At 48.3% G+C, this 17,812-nt stretch overlaps 1 protein-coding gene across 1 annotated transcript in view; it reads left to right on the top strand.

Moving 5' to 3' along the window:
- Positions 1-16,761, top strand: part of FBXL20 (F-box and leucine rich repeat protein 20) — a 34,102-nt gene extending 17,341 nt beyond the window's left edge. Inside the window, exons 3-15 of the mRNA XM_058041814.1 lie at positions 1,785-1,839; positions 3,379-3,453; positions 4,397-4,491; positions 5,584-5,652; positions 5,991-6,086; positions 6,302-6,428; positions 6,873-6,947; positions 7,838-7,968; positions 9,444-9,504; positions 10,500-10,544; positions 11,784-11,840; positions 13,346-13,558; positions 14,341-16,761. Coding sequence (XP_057897797.1) covers positions 1,785-1,839; positions 3,379-3,453; positions 4,397-4,491; positions 5,584-5,652; positions 5,991-6,086; positions 6,302-6,428; positions 6,873-6,947; positions 7,838-7,968; positions 9,444-9,504; positions 10,500-10,544; positions 11,784-11,840; positions 13,346-13,558; positions 14,341-14,448 — 1,207 coding nt within the window. The 3' untranslated portion in view covers positions 14,449-16,761. The remainder of the gene's footprint in view (positions 1-1,784; positions 1,840-3,378; positions 3,454-4,396; positions 4,492-5,583; positions 5,653-5,990; positions 6,087-6,301; positions 6,429-6,872; positions 6,948-7,837; positions 7,969-9,443; positions 9,505-10,499; positions 10,545-11,783; positions 11,841-13,345; positions 13,559-14,340) is intronic.
- Positions 16,762-17,812: the final 1,051 nt, after the last annotated feature.

Genomic DNA, 17,812 nt, shown 5'->3' with positions numbered 1-17,812 from the left:
AGTTTTGGTGTTTCTGAAGGGTTTTTCCATCCCTGCTTCTCAGGATTCTCAACATTTGACTTCTGTTTCAGATGGCCTTCAAGTTGAAAATATTAAATTCAAATTTTAAAGCAGAGTATCATTGTCCCTCCTTGCTGGTGTCATTGTCCCTCCTGGCCAAGCACAGCTGGCTCTGCCCTTGTGAGAGTGTAAAATACCTTTAGCACCCATGTTCTCATAAATAATCTGCATTTACCCTCCATCCTTTTCGCCCAGTTTTGGTGTTTCTGAAGGGTTTTTTCATCCCTGCTTCTCAGGATTCTTGTGGCTGACAACGTTTGCCTTCTCTTTTGGGTGGCCTTCAATTTGAAGATAAAATATTAAAATATTAAAATATTAAAGCCCATTGTCATTGTCCCTCCTGGCTGAGCACAGCTGGCTCTGCCACTTGTGAGAGTGTAAAATACCTTTAGCATCAATGTTCTCATGGCACTGCCCTGATCCAGAGCTGGGGATGAGGGATGGCAGTGCCCATTTCTGGAAGCTGGGAATGAGGGATGGCACTGCCCTAATCCTAGAGCTGGTCATGAGGGACAGCAGTGCCCACAGTGAGGGATGGCACTGCCCTGATCCAGAGCTGGGGATGAGGGATGGCAGTGCCCACTTTTGGGAGCTGGTAGTGAGGAATGGCACTGCCCACAATGAAGGATGGATGGCACTGCCCGTTTCTGGGAGCTGGTAATGAGGGATGGCCCTGCCCTGATCCCAGAGCTGGTAGTGAGGATGGCACTGCCCACTTTTGGGAGCTGGTAGTGAGGTGAGTGAGGTGAGGTAGTGAGTGAGCTGGCACTGCCCTGGTTCCAGAGCTGGTAGTGAGGACAGCACTGCCCACACTGAGGGATGGCATTGCCCACACTGAGGGATGGCACTGCCCACACTGAGGGATGGCACTGCCCATTTCTGGCAGCTCTTGCTGAAGTTGTTGGGAGTGTTCAATTCCCTCCTGTGCAGAGTCAGAGCCAGCCCAGGGCCCTGCTGGTGCTCCATGCCCTGAGGGCTCCTGCCAGGCTCCCTGGGGCGAGCAGTCAGTGCTGTGGGGCACAACCCACTCCAGGCTGGGGGGTTTCTGTGCCTGTGCTGTGGGGCACTGCCCACTCCAGGCTTTGAGGTTTCTGTGCCCATTGCTGTGGGGCAGAACCCACTCCAGGCTGGGGGGTTTCTGTGCCAGTGCTGTGGAGCAGAACCCACTCCAGGCTGGGAGGTTTCTGTGCCCATTGCTGTGGGGCAGGAGCCCAGGCTGGGAGGTTTCTGTCCCGATTGCTGTGGGACAGAACCCACTCCAGGCTGGGAGGTTTCTGTGCCAGTGCTGTGGGGCACTGCCCACTCCAGGCTGGGGGATTTCTGTTCCCATTGCTGTGGGGCACTGCCCACTCCAGGCTGGGAGGTTTCTGTTCCCATTTCTGTGGGGCAGAACCCACTCCAGGCTTTGAGGTTTCTGTTCCCATTTCTGTGGGGCAGAACCCACTCCAGGCTGGGAGGTTTCTGTGCCAGTGCTGTGGGGCACTGCCCACTCCAGGCTGGGGGGTTTCTGTCCCCAGTGCCTCCATGGCCGTGTTTTGTTTCCATTTAGGAACTGCTGCCTCTGCACTTCCTTTCACAGTTCAGCTTTCAGCCAAATCACAAAGAACTTCTGCTGTCCCAGTCCTTTTTTTTTTTTTTGTTTTTCCTCCCCCCCTTTTGTTTTCCACGTCCCTTTATGTTTTAAATATCAATAACCTATAAAGTATCTCTTATTTCTATTCCAGAATTTTCTCTTTCCTGGATGTGGTCACTCTGTGTCGTTGTGCTCAAGTTTCCAGGGTAAGAACCTTCCTCCTTCCTGGTGGATTTGAACAGGATGTTGCATTTGGGTGACAATCCTCCCTGCCCAGGGAGCTTTGTGCCACTCAGCTGAGGTTATTTAGTGTCCCCTGGAAGTCCTGGAAAATTCCCATAGCGCCAGTGAGGGGGAATTCCAAGCTGGAGCAGCATTTGCCAGTGTCCCAGGTACAAAGGGCAGGGCCTGATGTTTTGCCCAGAACTCTCCCCTCATTCTGGGTTTTGCTCCCTGCAACATGGGATGAGCCCAAAATGCCATCCTGTGGGTTTTGGTGGAAATTTGAATTCACAGAGATGCTGCACAGTCAATGAAATTTCATTTTCTCCTTGGATGTAGTTGGAGTAAGAATGGAAATAAAGTGAGGGGTTGGAATTGGATTAACCCAGCTTGGATTATTTGCTTGGGAGGGGAATTCCTCCAGCTGGACTGGAAGGTTCAATTTTCTGGAGCTGCCAGATTTATTCAGATTTATTTCTTTTCCCTGCCAGTGTCTGGTGACTGCCAGGGTGGTGATGCAGGGAAGGTGTTGGGGTGCTGTCACCATCCTGCCTGGGTGACACCTGCACAAACCCATCAGTCCTGGCTCCAAACCTCAGCCACCACTGATTTAATTCTCTAAGCACAAAAAAAAAAAAAAAAAAAAAAGCTTAAACACTGTTATTTGTATTTAAAAATTACTCTGTGTCGTGTCTGGGCATTGCAGTTGGCAGAATGGGCTCCCAGGGATCCTTTGCCAATGTCAGGGTGTTCTCCTGGCCCGTGCCAGCCCCTGTTCCATGGCACAGCACGGGCAGTTCCTGCAGGGATGTGCAGGAAGCTTCTGGAACGTTCCCTGCACTGCCCATGGAATGATGCAGCCCCACTGCTTTTCTCTGGCCATACCCAGACCTTCAAACAAACATCAGCAGTGAGGTTTAAACCCCCCCAAAAAAATCAGTTTATGCTCAGTTTTGTCATCTGTTGTAACTCTGCACTAACTCCTGCCCAAAAACTGCTGCTCTGTGGGATTTGGGGTGGAAAAATCCCCCTGTGTTTACCCCTGGCTCTTGCACAGTGCTGCCTCCTGGTTATTAAAAACTCCCCTTGTTTACCTTGGTGATGTAACTGAAACTTTAAATTCACCTGAGGACACAGCAGCCAACTCTGAGTTCCTGCCTCTCCTTTGGAGCAGGAACCACGGCAGATTTTGGTGATTTAAACCAAACCCAAACCCTGTGGGGGGACTCACCTGTGCCCAGGTGTCCTCTGAGGTGCTGGGGAGGAAATTCCAGCCAGGAATGTGAAATTCCTGCACCTCCCAGGGAATAGAAGCAGCCAGGGCACCTCTTCCCTGGCTGGGGGCTCAAAATTCTGAATTTTGAGGGCACCAAGCTCCTGGTGCCTGCAATTACCTGTAGCTTCCCCACCTGGGACAGAATGTTATTTCTCAAAGGAACAAATTGTGATTAGGTCCCCACTGACCTTTTTTTAATTTTTTTTCCATATTAACCACACATTTACATTTTTTTCCCCTGATAAAGGCATGGAATGTTCTGGCCCTGGATGGCAGTAACTGGCAGCGAATTGACCTGTTTGATTTCCAGAGGGATATTGAGGTATAATTAAGTGACATACAAACTCATTTTTTTTTCTTGTTCAAATGTAATTACACTCTAGAATGGATTAATACTCCCAGTGTAACCCTTTCTACCTTCCCTGGAGATAGAAATCATTAATTTCAGTTCTTCAGCTTGAGGGAGTTTTTCAAGTCTTGGCAATCCATTCAGCTTTTGAAAATGGACAGAATTCTGTACCCCTAGCAAGACTTAAGGGTTGTAATGGAAGGAAAATCGTTTTTGTCTGTTCTGAAAACAGAAATTAGTATAAAATGTACTTTTTTGGGGGGAAAACTTCTGCTTGTATGGAAGAGAATTTAAGCTATTGCTCCTTGCACTATGAGGGCTGAATGTGTGTTGAGTCATGGCCTAAAATATTTGTATCTTTAATATCAAAAATGGAAATTGAAGTGAAGGTGATTTGGGCAGGAGTTTCTGGTGCAAATATTCTCCAGTGGTTTTGCCCTTTGGTCCCAGGGGAAAGGTAAATCCTGGCTGTAATGGGGTCTTTGGGTCCAGATTTGAAATTCAAAATGTGTTTGTAATTTCTGGACCTCTGGAGGCACAAATGGTTGAATCTCTTTTCCTGCAGGGGCAGAACTCATGGGCTGGTTCTGCTCAGAAACTGGAGTTTATCCCTTGGCTGTGCTTGGAAATCTGGGGTGTAGTGAACTTGGAGAGTTGGAGACCCTTGGGGAGTCTGTGAGCTTGGAGAGTCTGTCCAGGAGCTCCAAAATAGAGAAAATTCCTCAAAATGCTTTATCTGCTTTGCTTTAGGCGATTTCTCCTTGTCTCTCCATCTTCAGAAGCTGAATCATTCTCCCTCCCTCCCTCAGCCCACTTTTTTCTCCCCTCAGCACCTTTTTTTTCCCCTCAATAACAAATTGTTGTTGATGTGCAGAAGGTTCTGGGGGGTTCTCAGGTGGCTGCTGTGTCTCCCCAGGGCCGGGTGGTGGAGAACATCTCCAAGAGATGTGGGGGATTCCTGCGGAAGCTGAGCCTGCGCGGCTGCCAGGGAGTGGGGGACAACGCCTTAAGGTACCGCTGAAAAATCTCCATTTCCACGTTTAGCTACGAGTTGTTTTAAGTTATGTCTAACTTAAAATAAGTTAAATTTATAAATATGTAAATTAAACATTTCTATATAGATATATCAGTATATCAATATATCCATATATCAATATATCAATCTATAAATGCATCAATATATAAATATATTTATATATAAATATATGACTTTATAAATATATAAATTTAACATTACTATAGAGATATATAAATATATAAATAGATCAATAGATCAATAGATCAATGTATAAATGCATCAATATATAAATATATTTATATATAAATATATAAATTTATAAATATGTAAATTAAACATTTCTATATAGATATATAAATATATCAATATATCGATATATCAATATATCAATACATCAATAGATAAATGTATTTATATATAAATATATGAATTTATAAATATATGAAATTATAAATATATAAATTTAACATTTCTATATAGATATATAAATATATAAATATATAAATATATCAATATATCAACATATAAATGCATCAATATATCAATATATAAATGCATCAATATATCAATATATAAATGCATGAATATATAAATATATTTATATATAAATATATAAATTTATAAATATATAAATTTAACATTTCTATAGAGATATATAAATATATAAATATATAAATATATCAATATATAAATGCATCAATATATAAATATATTTATATATAAATATATTAATTTATAAATATACAAATTTAACATTTCTATATAGATATATCAATATATCAATATATAAATGCATCAATATATAAATATATTTATTTATAAATTTATAATTATATAAATTTAACATTTCTTCCTTGATTCTTTTCTTGATCTTAATTCTGATTTTCATCCTGATTTTCATCCTGATTTACTCCTTGATTTTCTTAATTCCTTTCTTCTTCCTTGACTCTTTTGATTTCCTTGGTTTTCTTCTTGATTTCCTTCTTGATTTTCTGTTTCCTCCTTGAGTCAGGTTTGTAAACCTTTATTCTGACGTGTCACAAACCCCCAGGAATTCCCAATATTTTCCCTTTCCCTCACCCCAGGACCTTTGCCCAGAACTGCAGGAACATCGAAGTGTTGAACCTCAATGGTTGCACCAAGATCACGGACGCGTGAGTCAAACTCTTCCTTGGCTGCCAAAATCCCAGGCCTGGGAGTTGGGGCAGCTTTTCCATGGAATCATGGAATGGTTTGGCTTGGGAGGACCTTAAATCCCATTAATTCCCCTCTCAGGACCCCTGTCAGGGGGTCATTAATGCCATTAATGACCCCTGCCATGGCATGGACACCTTCCTCCAAACCCCATCCAGCCTGGCCTTGGCACTGCCAGGGATCCAGGGGCAGCCACAGCTGCTCTGGGTTCCATCCTCACCCACCCTGCCCATCCCATGGGAATTCTGTGCCCTGGCATGAATCCATTGCAGGACTTGTCCCCCTGTGTCTCTTCCAGCACCTGCACCAGCCTCAGCAAGTTCTGCTCCAAACTCAGGCACCTGGATTTGGCTTCTTGCACCTCCATCACCAACCTGTCCCTGAAAGCACTCAGGTAGGAGCTGGCAGCAGGGATTTTTCCGTGGAATTTTGGAACCATTAAGGCTGGAAAAGACCTCTGAGATCCTCCAGCATTCCCTGCAGAGCCTCCCTGTGGAGCTGGGCTTTGCCTGGTGTCCCCTGCTGGCTCCCAGAAATGGGATCAGCAGAGCTTCTGGCTCGGAGCAGGATTTCTCCTGAGGCTTTCCCTGTGTGTCCCTGTGTCCCCAGCGAGGGATGCCCGCTGCTGGAACAGCTCATCATCTCCTGGTGTGACCAAGTGACCAAGGATGGGATCCAGGCGCTGGTGCGGGGCTGCGGGGGGCTCCGGGCCCTGTCCCTCAAGGGCTGCACCCAGGTACAGCTGCAAAGGTGACAGTGGCCACAAATGGGGTGTCCTGCTGCTCCTCAGGGTGTGGGCATGGAAATTCAGGGCTTTGGGTTATTCCCTTCTCTAAAATCCCCATGATGTTGGAGATCAGGTGCTGGGGTGGAAGTTTTTCAGTAGCCCTGAGGAGTGGGACAGGGAATAAATCACTTGTGGAGCTGGAGAATCTTTTTATCCCAGTTTTCCTTTTGCCACTGATCCTTTGGAGGGGGTCACTGTGATCCATGGGCTGAGGAGGTTTCGTGGCAGTCCTTTGCTCTGGCTGCTCTGGTAAAAAGCAGGAGCACTCCTGGTGCTGCTGCTCCTGTGCTGCATTTCCCTCCTGCCCAGAGGAAATCCCCATCCCCTGCTGTCCCAGCTTTAATTCCTGGATCCCAGTGCTCCCAGTTCCCATCCCTGTGCTTTCTTTTCCAGCTGGAGGACGAGGCCCTCAAGTTCATTGGTGCCCACTGTCCTGAGCTGGTGACCCTGAACCTGCAGACCTGCCTGGTGAGTGGCAGTGCCCAGGATTCCCTCATGGAATGTTCTCCATCCCCTGCCCACGGGGCTCTGGGCACCAGCAGCTCCTTGCTGGCACTTCAGGGGCACTGAGCCCCACACCTTTGCTGTCTCAGGGGTGTTTCTCTCTTCCCTCTGAGCTTCTCTGTGGGATGAGCTGGAAAAATCCTTCCCATCAGGCTGGGCTGGTTCTGCCAGGCCTCTCCTCTGGTCCCTCTGCAGAGCTGAGCCTACAAAGGCACTTCTGCTGTGCACAGAAAGGCCCTCAAGCAGCTCTGCAGTGCCAAAAATGTGTGTTTATGCCAAAAAATAGGTTTATTTTTTTGGCATAAACACACATTTTTGGCGTGGGCTCTCTGTCTGTGCTGTTAGAGTCCGACAGAGGGAGAGGCATGGATGAGCCCCCTGTGTCCAGGGGTGGGGTTGAATGGATTCCCCATGTTCAGGGTGGGATTGAATGGACCCCCATGTCCAGGAGCACAAATGGACAGACCCCCTGTGCTCAGGGACAGGGATGTACAGACCCCCTGTGTCTTTCCAAGCAGGAATTAGAAAGCCTTACAAGACTCCCAGCACCTTCCCCCATCCCTCACTGGGTCCAGCTCCAAATCATTTCCCTCCAAATCCCTTCCCTGAAATTCCCAAATCCAGCAAGGTTTATCCTCTTTCTGCTGCTTCTCCATAACAATTTTGGGGTCAAAACATTCCCATAACAATTTTGGGGTGAAACATTCCCATAACAATTTTGGGGTCAAAACATTCCCATAACAATTTTGGAGTGAAAGATTTCCATAACATCTTTTGGGCCAAAACGAGCCGGAATTTGGAATTGGGAGAGGCAAATCCAACCTGGATTGAGGCAGCTGTGCTTTCCCCTGCAGCAAATCACAGATGATGGGCTCATCACCATCTGCAGGGGCTGCCACAAGCTGCAGTCCCTGTGTGCTTCTGGCTGCTCCAACATCACTGATGCCATCCTCAACGCCCTGGGACAGAACTGCCCACGCCTCCGGTGAGTTCTAACACCACTTCCCCCATGGAACACTCTCAGCAGAGGCTCCAGGTGGTCCCTGAGCCATTTCACCCCCAAAGGTTTTCCCATTCTGAGCTTTTTTTCCAGGTGGTTGTGATTTTTTGGGTTGTCCCCAAATTCTTGGGGTTTAAAAGAGCTCCCAGCGTGGTGCCCACAGGCTCCGTGTGTGTCCATGAAGGAAGTTTGGGATTGGGTGAAGCTTTACAGGGGTGCAGAAACTCAACCAGGACAAATCCTACCCCAAATTCCAGAGGAGGAATTCCAGTTTTCAGCTTTTGTTTTCTACCTCTGTTGGGGTCAGGATTGAAGGCACTTGGGATGATGGTTCAGGTTTAAACTCAGGGGTTTATTGTTTATTATCAGGGTTATAATCTCACAGCAGTGAGTTCTGCAGTCTTTCATTAGCAAGGCACAAAATGGCCAACAATCTCTGGTTACAAGGCCTTTTAAGGCTAAAATATCCAATTAAGAAACACCTAAATTATTTTCCCTTTTAACCCAATAACTGATCACTCCAAGTCTGCAATGTGGAGTTTTCTCTCCAATTACAAAATACCACCCAAACCCATGGAGAGGAAGGAAGAAGAAGGTAAAGAGGAACAACCTGCCTCCTTCCTAAAACCTCCATCTTGCTTCATATTTATTTCAAATTAACAACTGACACCTAGATTATTTTCCCTTTTAACCCAGTAACTGATCACTCAAAGTCTGCACTGTGGATTTTTCTGTCCAGTTACAAAGTACTGCCCAAACCCATGGAGAGGAAGGAAGAGGAACAACCTATCTCCTCCCTAAAACCTCCATCTTGCTTCATATTTATTTCAAATTAAGAAGTGACACCTTAATTATTTTCCCTTTTAACCCAGTAACTGATCACTCAAAGTCTGCAATGTGGAGTTTTCTCTCCGATTACAAAATACCACCCAAACCCATGGAGAGGAAGGAAGAAGAACAACCTGTCTCCACCCTAAAACCTCCATCTTGCTTCATATTTATTACTATATTCTAAACTCCAAACTCTGTTTTTCCACCCTGTGCTGTTACACATTTCTAACCAACTCCACACCACAATCCCAGTGCTATCAATGAATTTTGGCAGCTTTCTCCACAACCTCAGCTCAAATGCAGTGTTCTGTGTGTTTGTCAGCACAGAAAACCTAAAATTCTCAGCATCCAGAACTCCAGAGCAGAGCTTCTGCCTTGGAGCAGGATTTTCCCCTGAGGCAGATGAGCTTTCCATGTGTGTCCAGCATGGAAAGAGAGCTCCAACATCAGAATTCCTTCCCACGGAGGTGTCAGCCCCCAGAGCAGCTCCATGGGGACGTGGGGTGTCCCTGACACATCCCTGTGTCCCCTGGGCATGGGGTGGGACTGGGGGGGCTCTCCTGAGGTCATTCCCAGCCCTCTCCTGGCCTCTGGGGGCTCCCCCATGGCTCTTTCCTTGTGTCCTGCAGAATATTGGAAGTGGCGCGGTGTTCGCAGCTGACCGACGTGGGCTTCACCACCCTGGCCAGGGTAAGGGCCCTGCTCCTCCTCCTCCTTCTCCTCCTTCCCCTCCTGCTTTTCCTTTCTTTTCATGGCAAAAAAAAAAAAACCAAAAAAAAAACACCCCAGCAGGTTTGGGGAAGCTTGGAATTTAGTTGGAAGCTTAAGGTCCAAAAATTCAGTTTTATGGGATCTTTGGCTTCGTCCTGGCTCTCACGCCTGGGAGGGTTTGTATCCAAACAAGAGGAAATGTTAAATGTTTTAGTTATAAACTTTACTGGTTTGTCTAAATTTAACTCCCTTTACTCTCCATGATTAAAAAATTCCTTAAATGAGTGAAATTTCCTTTATTATCCTTCAGAAGCTTTGTAAACTTTCCTTCCAGTTGTGCTATTTCATGAAGAGACACTTTCTTTAATTTTTAAAGCAAACTGTCTTCGTGGTAGTTAATCTATATTTGTATTTATAATTATAATTTATAGTTGTATTTATATTTTATATAATTTATATATTTATATATAATATAATATATATATAATATATAATATATATATGATTATATATAATTATATATATTATATATTATATATAATATATATTATATATATTATAGATATAATATATATTTATATATTTAATATAATATATATAAATTGAATTATATATATTAAATTATATATATAATTTATATATATAATTATATATATTATATATATTATACATATTATATATCTATGTAATAATATATATATTATATATAATATATATTTATATTTTTTTAATACTGTATGTATTTATATATTTATATTTAATTTTGATTTTTATATTTGATTGTGTGCTTATATTTCTATTTATTGTTTTTCTATATTTGTATTTATAATATTACATTTAATTATACTATTTATATTTACAACATAATGTATTTCTATTATTTATATCTCCATTATTTATAATTTTTATATATTTTTATTTTCTGTCTGGGCTTTACACTCACCATGGGTGTTTGGAATTCTCTTTATTCCTAGAATTGCCATGAGCTTGAAAAAATGGATCTGGAAGAGTGTGTCCAGGTAGGAATGCCACCTCAGGCTGTTTCTCTTGCTGCAGTGTTGAAAATTGGTGGAAAATTAAAGTGATTTTCTCCAAATCAGGATTTAATGTGGAATCCTGAGTGGGAAGGCTGGATTTGGAGAGGAAAATGATGGGAATGAGGTTTTATCCTTAGTTTTGAATCCATGGGAATACTGCTGTAAATAAGAAATATTTAATACTGAGAGATCCTGGGTGAAAAAAATGGATTTGTGAGAGAAAAATCCCAGATTTTTGAGGGAAATCCCCAGAGAAAAATCTCGTCTTGCTAAAAATAATGGAAAACTATGGGGAAAATTGTGAAACAGCAATGATTGAAATGAAACTGGGCTGAAGCATTTTTAGGGAAAAGGGTGGAATTGACTCAAAATTCCATGAAAAAACTTCCAAGCCCAAGGGTGGGTTGGAAATTGTTGAGCTTGAGAAAAAGGGAATGGGATTGGGATTCTGGAAACAGCTGGACCCCTGTCCTGGGCAGAAACTTGGGATATAAAGAGGGAATGACACCAGCCCAGGCAGGAAGGGATTGGGAATGAACCCTAAAAAGGGAGAAGCAAAGCTGAGCCAGGGCACAAATGCATCCCAGACAGCTCCTGTGGGGTTGGGATTGGGAATCTTTGTAGGAATTCCTTCTTCCTGAAGAAAATCAGGAACTGGGCAGGGCACAAATCCATCCCAGGCAGCTCCTGTGGGGGTTTGGGATTGGGAATCTTTGTGGGAATTCCTTCTTCCTGAAGAAAATCAGGAACTGGGCAGGGCACAAATCCATCCCAGGCAGCTCCTGTGGGGGTTTGGGATTTGGAATCTTTGTGGAAATTCCTTCTTCCTGAAGAAAACCAGGGCAGGGCACAAATCCATCCCAGGCAGCTCCTGTGGGTTTGGGATTGGGAATCTTTGTGGGAATTCCTTCTTCCTGAAGAAAACCAGGAGCTGGGCAATCTGTAGGGTGTTCAGAGGGAATCTGAGCCCTCCTTGTCCTTCCAGAGGAGCGTTTGGGACACATTTGGGAGCTGATTTCAGCTCCTTAAGGAAGTTAAAAACAATCCTGTGATGCCTCTGCACCTCAGTTCTCCAGGGCCAGGAGGAGATTTCCATGAGGGGCTGTGGGGAAATCTTAAGGATTAGGGAAAATCCTGCAGTTTTGCTTTGGTAGAAAGGAAAAAATAAACCAAATCCTTGTGCCCAGCACCAAAATGAAAGGGTTTTTCCTTCTTTTCCAGATTACAGACAGCACACTAATCCAGCTTTCCATACACTGTCCACGGCTGCAGGTCCTGGTGAGTATCCCAGGGGACACTTCCAGCATTTCCTGCCTCCAAACAAAGGGATTTCAAACACTCCCTGACTTCACAGCTGGAAGAATTCTGCTGCAGACCTGACCCTGAGGAGCCTCTTACCCCATCCCTGCTGCTTGCAGGAATCCCACCCACAGGAGAGGGGTTGTGGGGGTTGTCCCAGGAGCAGAATTCCAGGTGGGATCTGCCTGCTCAGGAGCTGTCAGTCTGTCTGTGGGTCAGGAACCTGCTCAGTGCCCCTGGGAGGCCTTTGGGGCTGAATCTCTGGGAATTTGGAGTGCTCAGTGCCTTTGGGAAGCCTTTGGGGCTGAATCTCTGGGCGTTTGGAGTGCTCAGTGCCTTTGGGGCTGAAACATTGGGAATTTGGAGTGCTCAATGCCTTTGGGGCTGAAACTCTGGGAATTTGGAGTGCTCAGTGCCTTTGGGGCTGAAACTCTGGGAATTTGGAGTGCTCAGTGCCTTTGGGGCTGAATCTCTGGGGGTTTGGAGTGCTCAGTGCCTTGGGAAGGCTTTGGGGCTGAATCTCTGGGAATTTGGAGTGCTCAGTGCCTTTGGGGCTGAATCTCTGGGAATTTGGAGTGCTCAGTGCCCCTGGGAAGCCTTTGGGGCTGAATCTCTGGGAATTTGGAGTGCTCAGTGCCTTTGGGGCTGAATCTCTGGGAATTTGGAGTGCTCAGTGCCCCTGGGAAGCCTTTGGGGCTGAATCTCTGGGAATTTGGAGTTCTCAGTGCCTTTGGGAAGCCTTTGGGGCTGAATCTCTGGGAATTTGGAGTGCTCAGTGCCTTTGGGGCTGAATCTCTGGGGGTTTGGGCTCTGTCCCCCCGGGGGTTGTGCCCTGAGGGATGCTGTCCTGGGGGCTGTGGGCTCTGCAGTGCAGTCAGCCCTCAGCAGAGGCAGCTCCAGCTCCTGCCTCAGGCCCTGCTTCCTCCTGGGGGACTTGGCAGGTGAATCCCCCTGAAAATCCACAGCCCTCTGTGTGGGGACAGAGTTTAACCCTTCTGGGGACAGAGTTTAACCTCTCTGTCTGGGAACAGTTTAATCCCTCTGGGGACAGAGTTTAACCCCTTTGTGTGGGCACAGAGTTTAACCCTTCTGTCTCAGGGCAGAGTTAACCCTTCTGTTTAGGGACAGAGTTTAACCCCTGTGTTTGGGGACAGAGTTTAACCCTTCTGGGGACAGAATTTAACCCCTCTGTCTGGGAACAGCGTTTAATCCCTCTGGGGACAGAGTTTAACCCCTTTGTGTGGGCACAGAGTTTAACCCCTCTGTCTCAGGGCAGAGTTTAACCTCTCTGTCCCAGGACAGAGTTTAACCCCTCTGTCTCAGGACAGAGTTTAACCCCTGTGTTTGGGGACAGAGTTTAACCCCTCTGTCTCAGGACAGAGTTTAACCCCTGTGTTTGGGGACTGAGTTTAACCCTTCTGTCTCAGGACAGAGTTTAACCCCTCTGTCTCAGGACAGAGTGTAACCCCTGTGTTTGGGGACAGAGTTTATCCCACTGCGAGCTGATCACGGACGATGGCATCCGTCACCTGGGCAACGGCGCCTGCGCCCACGACCGGCTGGAGGTGATCGAGCTGGACAACTGCCCCCTGATCACCGACGCCTCCCTGGAGCACCTCAAGAGCTGCCACAGCCTCGAGAGGATAGAACTGTACGACTGCCAGCAGATCACGCGGGCCGGGATCAAGAGACTCAGGGTGAGCTGGGGCGGGGAGGAGCTGGGATGGGGAGGGGCTGGGATGGGGAGGGTTCGGCCATGGGGAGGAGCTGGGATAGGCAGGGTTTATCCATGGGGAGGGTTTATCCATGGGGAGGAGCTGGGATTGGGAGGGGCTGGGATGGGGAGGGTTTATCCACGGGGAGGAGCTGGGATGGGGAGGGTTTATTCATGGGGAGGGTTTATCCATGGGGAGGGTTTATTCATGGGGAGGGTTTATCCATGGGGAGGGTTTATTCATGGGGAGGGTTTATCCATGGGGAGAGTTTATCCATGGGGAGGGTTTATTCGTGGGGAGGGTTTATCCATGAGGAGGGTTTATCCATGGGGAGGGTTTATTCGTGGGGAGGGTTTATCCACGGAGAGGGTTTATCCATGGGGAGGGTTTATCCATGGGGAGGAGCTGGGATGAGGAGGGTTTATCCATAGGGAGGATCTGGGATGGGGAGGAGCTGGGATGAGGAGGAGCTGGGATCTGGAGGGTTTATCCATAGGGATGAGGAGGAGCTGGGATGGGGAGGGTTTATCCGCAGGGAGGAGCTGGGACTGTGGCGGTTTATCCATGAGGAGGATCTGGAATGTGTGTGGGGCGTTCACCCACAGGGAGGGCCGAGCTCCCATCCCCTGGTTCTCCCCCTCAGAAGAGCTGTGAGAACCATCAGCTCCCTCCCTCACCCCGGGCCCCCTGTGAGCGCCACCAGGGCAGGGAGCCGAGGTTCCCATTTCCGATGCCAGCCCCGCCATGCCCGCGTTCCCCCGCAGACCCACCTGCCCAACATCAAAGTCCACGCCTACTTCGCCCCGGTGACCCCCCCGCCGTCGGTGGGCGGCAGCCGGCAGCGCTTCTGCAGATGCTGCATCATCCTATGACACCGGATGGGGCTGGAAGCGCGCCCGGGGACCCCCGGATCTCCAGAACCTTGGAGGAGAAGCGCCCCCAGCGAGCAGGGCTGGGCTGCCCCCCACACACCCCCGTGATCCCGGCGGGACGAGGGAGCAGGGCCCGATCCAGGGGAGGGCTCCCAGCCTGCAGGGACCGGGGCTGCTGCTGCTGCTGCTGCTGAGGGTGGGAAAGGAGCCGGGAGGTGCTTGGAGTGGGGAGAGGGGAGAGGAGAGGAACACGCTGAACGCCCTTGTGCAGAGGGAAAAACCCCAGCAAACGTGAGAACTCAAGCAAGATCTGAAATCCCCAGCAAATCTGAGAAGCCCAACAAAACCTGAGAGCCACAACAAAACCTGGAAACCCAGACAAAGCAGGAAAACTTAAACAAAATTTAAAAACCCGAACAAAACCTGAAAACCCAAACAAAAACCCGAAAACTCAAACAAAACCTGAGAACCCCAACAAACCTGGAAACCCAAACAAAACCTGGAAACCCCAACAAAACTTGAGAACCCCAACAAAACCTGGAAACCCCAACAAAATCTGAAAACTCAAACAAAACATGAAAATCCCAACAAATCTGAAAACCCCAACGAGTTCCATGTCCGTTTGTCAGTAAGGGAATGAAACACCAGCTGCTGAGCCAGGATTTCCCTGGGATCCAGGATTTCCCTCTGGGATCCAGAATTTCCCTGTGGTTCAGGATTTCCCTGGGATCCAGGATTTCCCTCTGGGATCCAGAATTTCCCTGGGATCCAGGATTTCCCTCTGGGATCCAGGATTTCCCTGTGGTTCAGGATTTCCCTGGGATCCAGGATTTCCCCTGTGCTTCCCTGCTCCCACCTGAGCACGCTCACGATTGTTGTGATGGACCTTGGAATTTCTAATTCCACATATTTTACCCTCCCCAAATCCTGCCTTTTTTTTTTTTTTTTTTAAAGGCTTTTGCCCAAATTTTTCTTCCAAATTCAGTCATTTATTGAGATTTCCCAGCAAATCCATTAGGAATTTTTTCCCAGGAGAAGCCTGAGCCTGTGATGAGCTGTCAGGAAGATTTGAAAGGAGCACAGGGAGCTGCACCCCAGGCTGGATAATCAGGGATTGGGTGTCCAAACTCATCCCAAATCCAGGTTTTATCCCAATGACAAGGACAGAATCCTCCACACAGGGAATAATATATATACAAATATATAATTCTCAGCACAGGGAGAAAGTCCCAGCCCGTGTTCCAAGGACTGTGAGTTCCCTCCTCCTGTCCCATCCCTCCATCCTCCCCCAAGGAAAAGCCAAGTAGAGCTTTTTTGTTTGTTGCCCTGATGAAGAAATAATTAAGGATTCCCTGATGGAGCAGGGCTGGGATCCTCCCTCAGTGCCCGTGGGGGCCCTTCCTGCCCTCCCCACCTGCCCAGGTAAGTGTGGAGCCCTGGATGGGCTCTGGATGTGCCAGGCCCAGCTCTGGGGGGGACAGGGAGGCTTTGCTGGCTGCTTTTTTGGGGGGATGAAATCCCAGGGTGGAACTGCTGGGCAGATCCCAAGGGTTGAAGGGACAGGTCTGTGGCTCCGTGTCCGTCGTTCCCGCTGTCTCGGCGCTGTGTTGAAGGGTTTGGCTTCCCCTGGGTGCTGAGGAATCTCCTGGTGGGGCAGGAGCAGCTGCAGCAGCAGGAGTGGCTGTGTAGGGGCTGGGCATGGGGGGGGGATTTTCCCATTTTCCCACCAGGAATTCCAAAAGGACAATGAGCTGTTCCCAGCAGGAGCTGTACCCCTTCATGTCCCCCAGCCTGGGAGCACCTCCAGGCTGCTGTGGTTAAAAGGACACTGTCAATGCCCTCCTGTAGGTGGCTTTTAATCCCTTATATTTATTCAAATCCTCTTTAGCGCTGTGGATTCTCCCCCTCTCCTCGGGCGCCTTCGTTTCCAGAACTTTCTCCAGGTTTCAGGGTGGCAGAAGATGCTGGTGACAGACTGGACGGGCAGAGGGGTCACCCAGCAATCACAGGATTTGCACAACTCTGGGAAAATAAAATAAAAACAAAACACTTTTTGTTTAGTTCCTACTGTGGCAGGGGAGAGAGAAGAGCGGGATTTTGGCTGGCTGATCCCTTTGGAACAGAGCAGAGTTTTCCAGGGAAAACTCCAGAACACAGAACCCAAAGCAATTTTATTTTCTGTTTGCAGACCAGGGTGACAGCATTAAGGTAGCTCAAACTTCTTGACAGTGTCCTTTTAAGTCAATTATCCGTCTTCAAATGGACTCTTCCTGATGTTTATATTTATAAATACCAATAAACACCATTTTCCAAGCTGTGTCTCGCTGGGGGAATCACTGGGTGGGGGAAAAATCCAATTCCTGCATGGGGCAGCTCCTGAGTGAGTGGGGAGTGTTTGGGTGGGGGTCTCGGGGCACACAGGATGTACTGGAAGGGTGGCAGTGATGTGGAGATGCCACCATTGGGCTCCTCCTGCTTCATGCAGGGCAGGACTGGGGGGTCCCTGCAGGAAAACGCCCCTGGGAAGGGCGGGAGCTCGGCCGTGCCTCAGTTTCCCCGAGCCCAGCGGAGTTGGGGGGTACCTGAGCACCCCCGAGGCGGGCAGGGGGTACATGTGCCAAGGGCTGGCTGTGCCAGAAGAGCACGGTGGGGACAGGGGGGGACACCCCGTGAGCAGAGGTGACAGCACAGAGGGACGGGGGGGCTGGGCCCACCCCCCCCACCTGTATGGGCACGGGGAGGGGGTGGGGGCGGGGCTGGGCCCGGCTGGGGGGGTTGACATGAACAGCGGGGAGGGGGGGGCTCCGTTTGCTGTCAGTACAAGGGGGGGACACCAGGGGGCGCCCCCAGCCCCTTTGTCCCAGCCAAGACCCACCCCGTGCGTGTCCTGTCACCACCCCCCTTTAACCCTTTAATTCCTGCCAGATTTGGCTCTTTTTGGGTAAAAAGGAGCATTTGCAGAGCCCCAGGGTGTGGGGGGGGGTTCAGTGGGTGCTGTGTCCCCTCCTGGTGACACTGGGACAGGACACGGGGTGTCACACACACACTGGGGGTGTCACACACACACTGGGGGTGTCACACACGGACCCATCACTGTGATGAGCTGGGGGGGGGTCTCAGCTCCATTTCAGGGGTGGGGGGGACCCTCCCCAGCTCACTGAACCCCCCCAGGTGGGCCCAGAGCTCATCCAGGCCGTGTCTGTCTGTCTGTCCAGCCATTCCCAGTGTGGCAAGGAGCTCCTGGGGGAGTTTGGGGGGTCTGCACCCAGCTCTGGGGGTCCCTAATGTGAGCTGCAGCCCCTCAGCTCCTCCCTGAGCCTTTGGGGGGTTCAGGGGGTCCCACTCAGGGATCCCCAGCAGTGCC

Source organism: Melospiza georgiana, chromosome 28 (genome assembly GCF_028018845.1).
Source record: "Melospiza georgiana isolate bMelGeo1 chromosome 28, bMelGeo1.pri, whole genome shotgun sequence".
NCBI lineage: Eukaryota > Metazoa > Chordata > Aves > Passeriformes > Passerellidae > Melospiza > Melospiza georgiana.
Note: the sequence above shows the minus strand (reverse complement) of the source record. Positions and strands in the feature narration are given on the sequence as shown.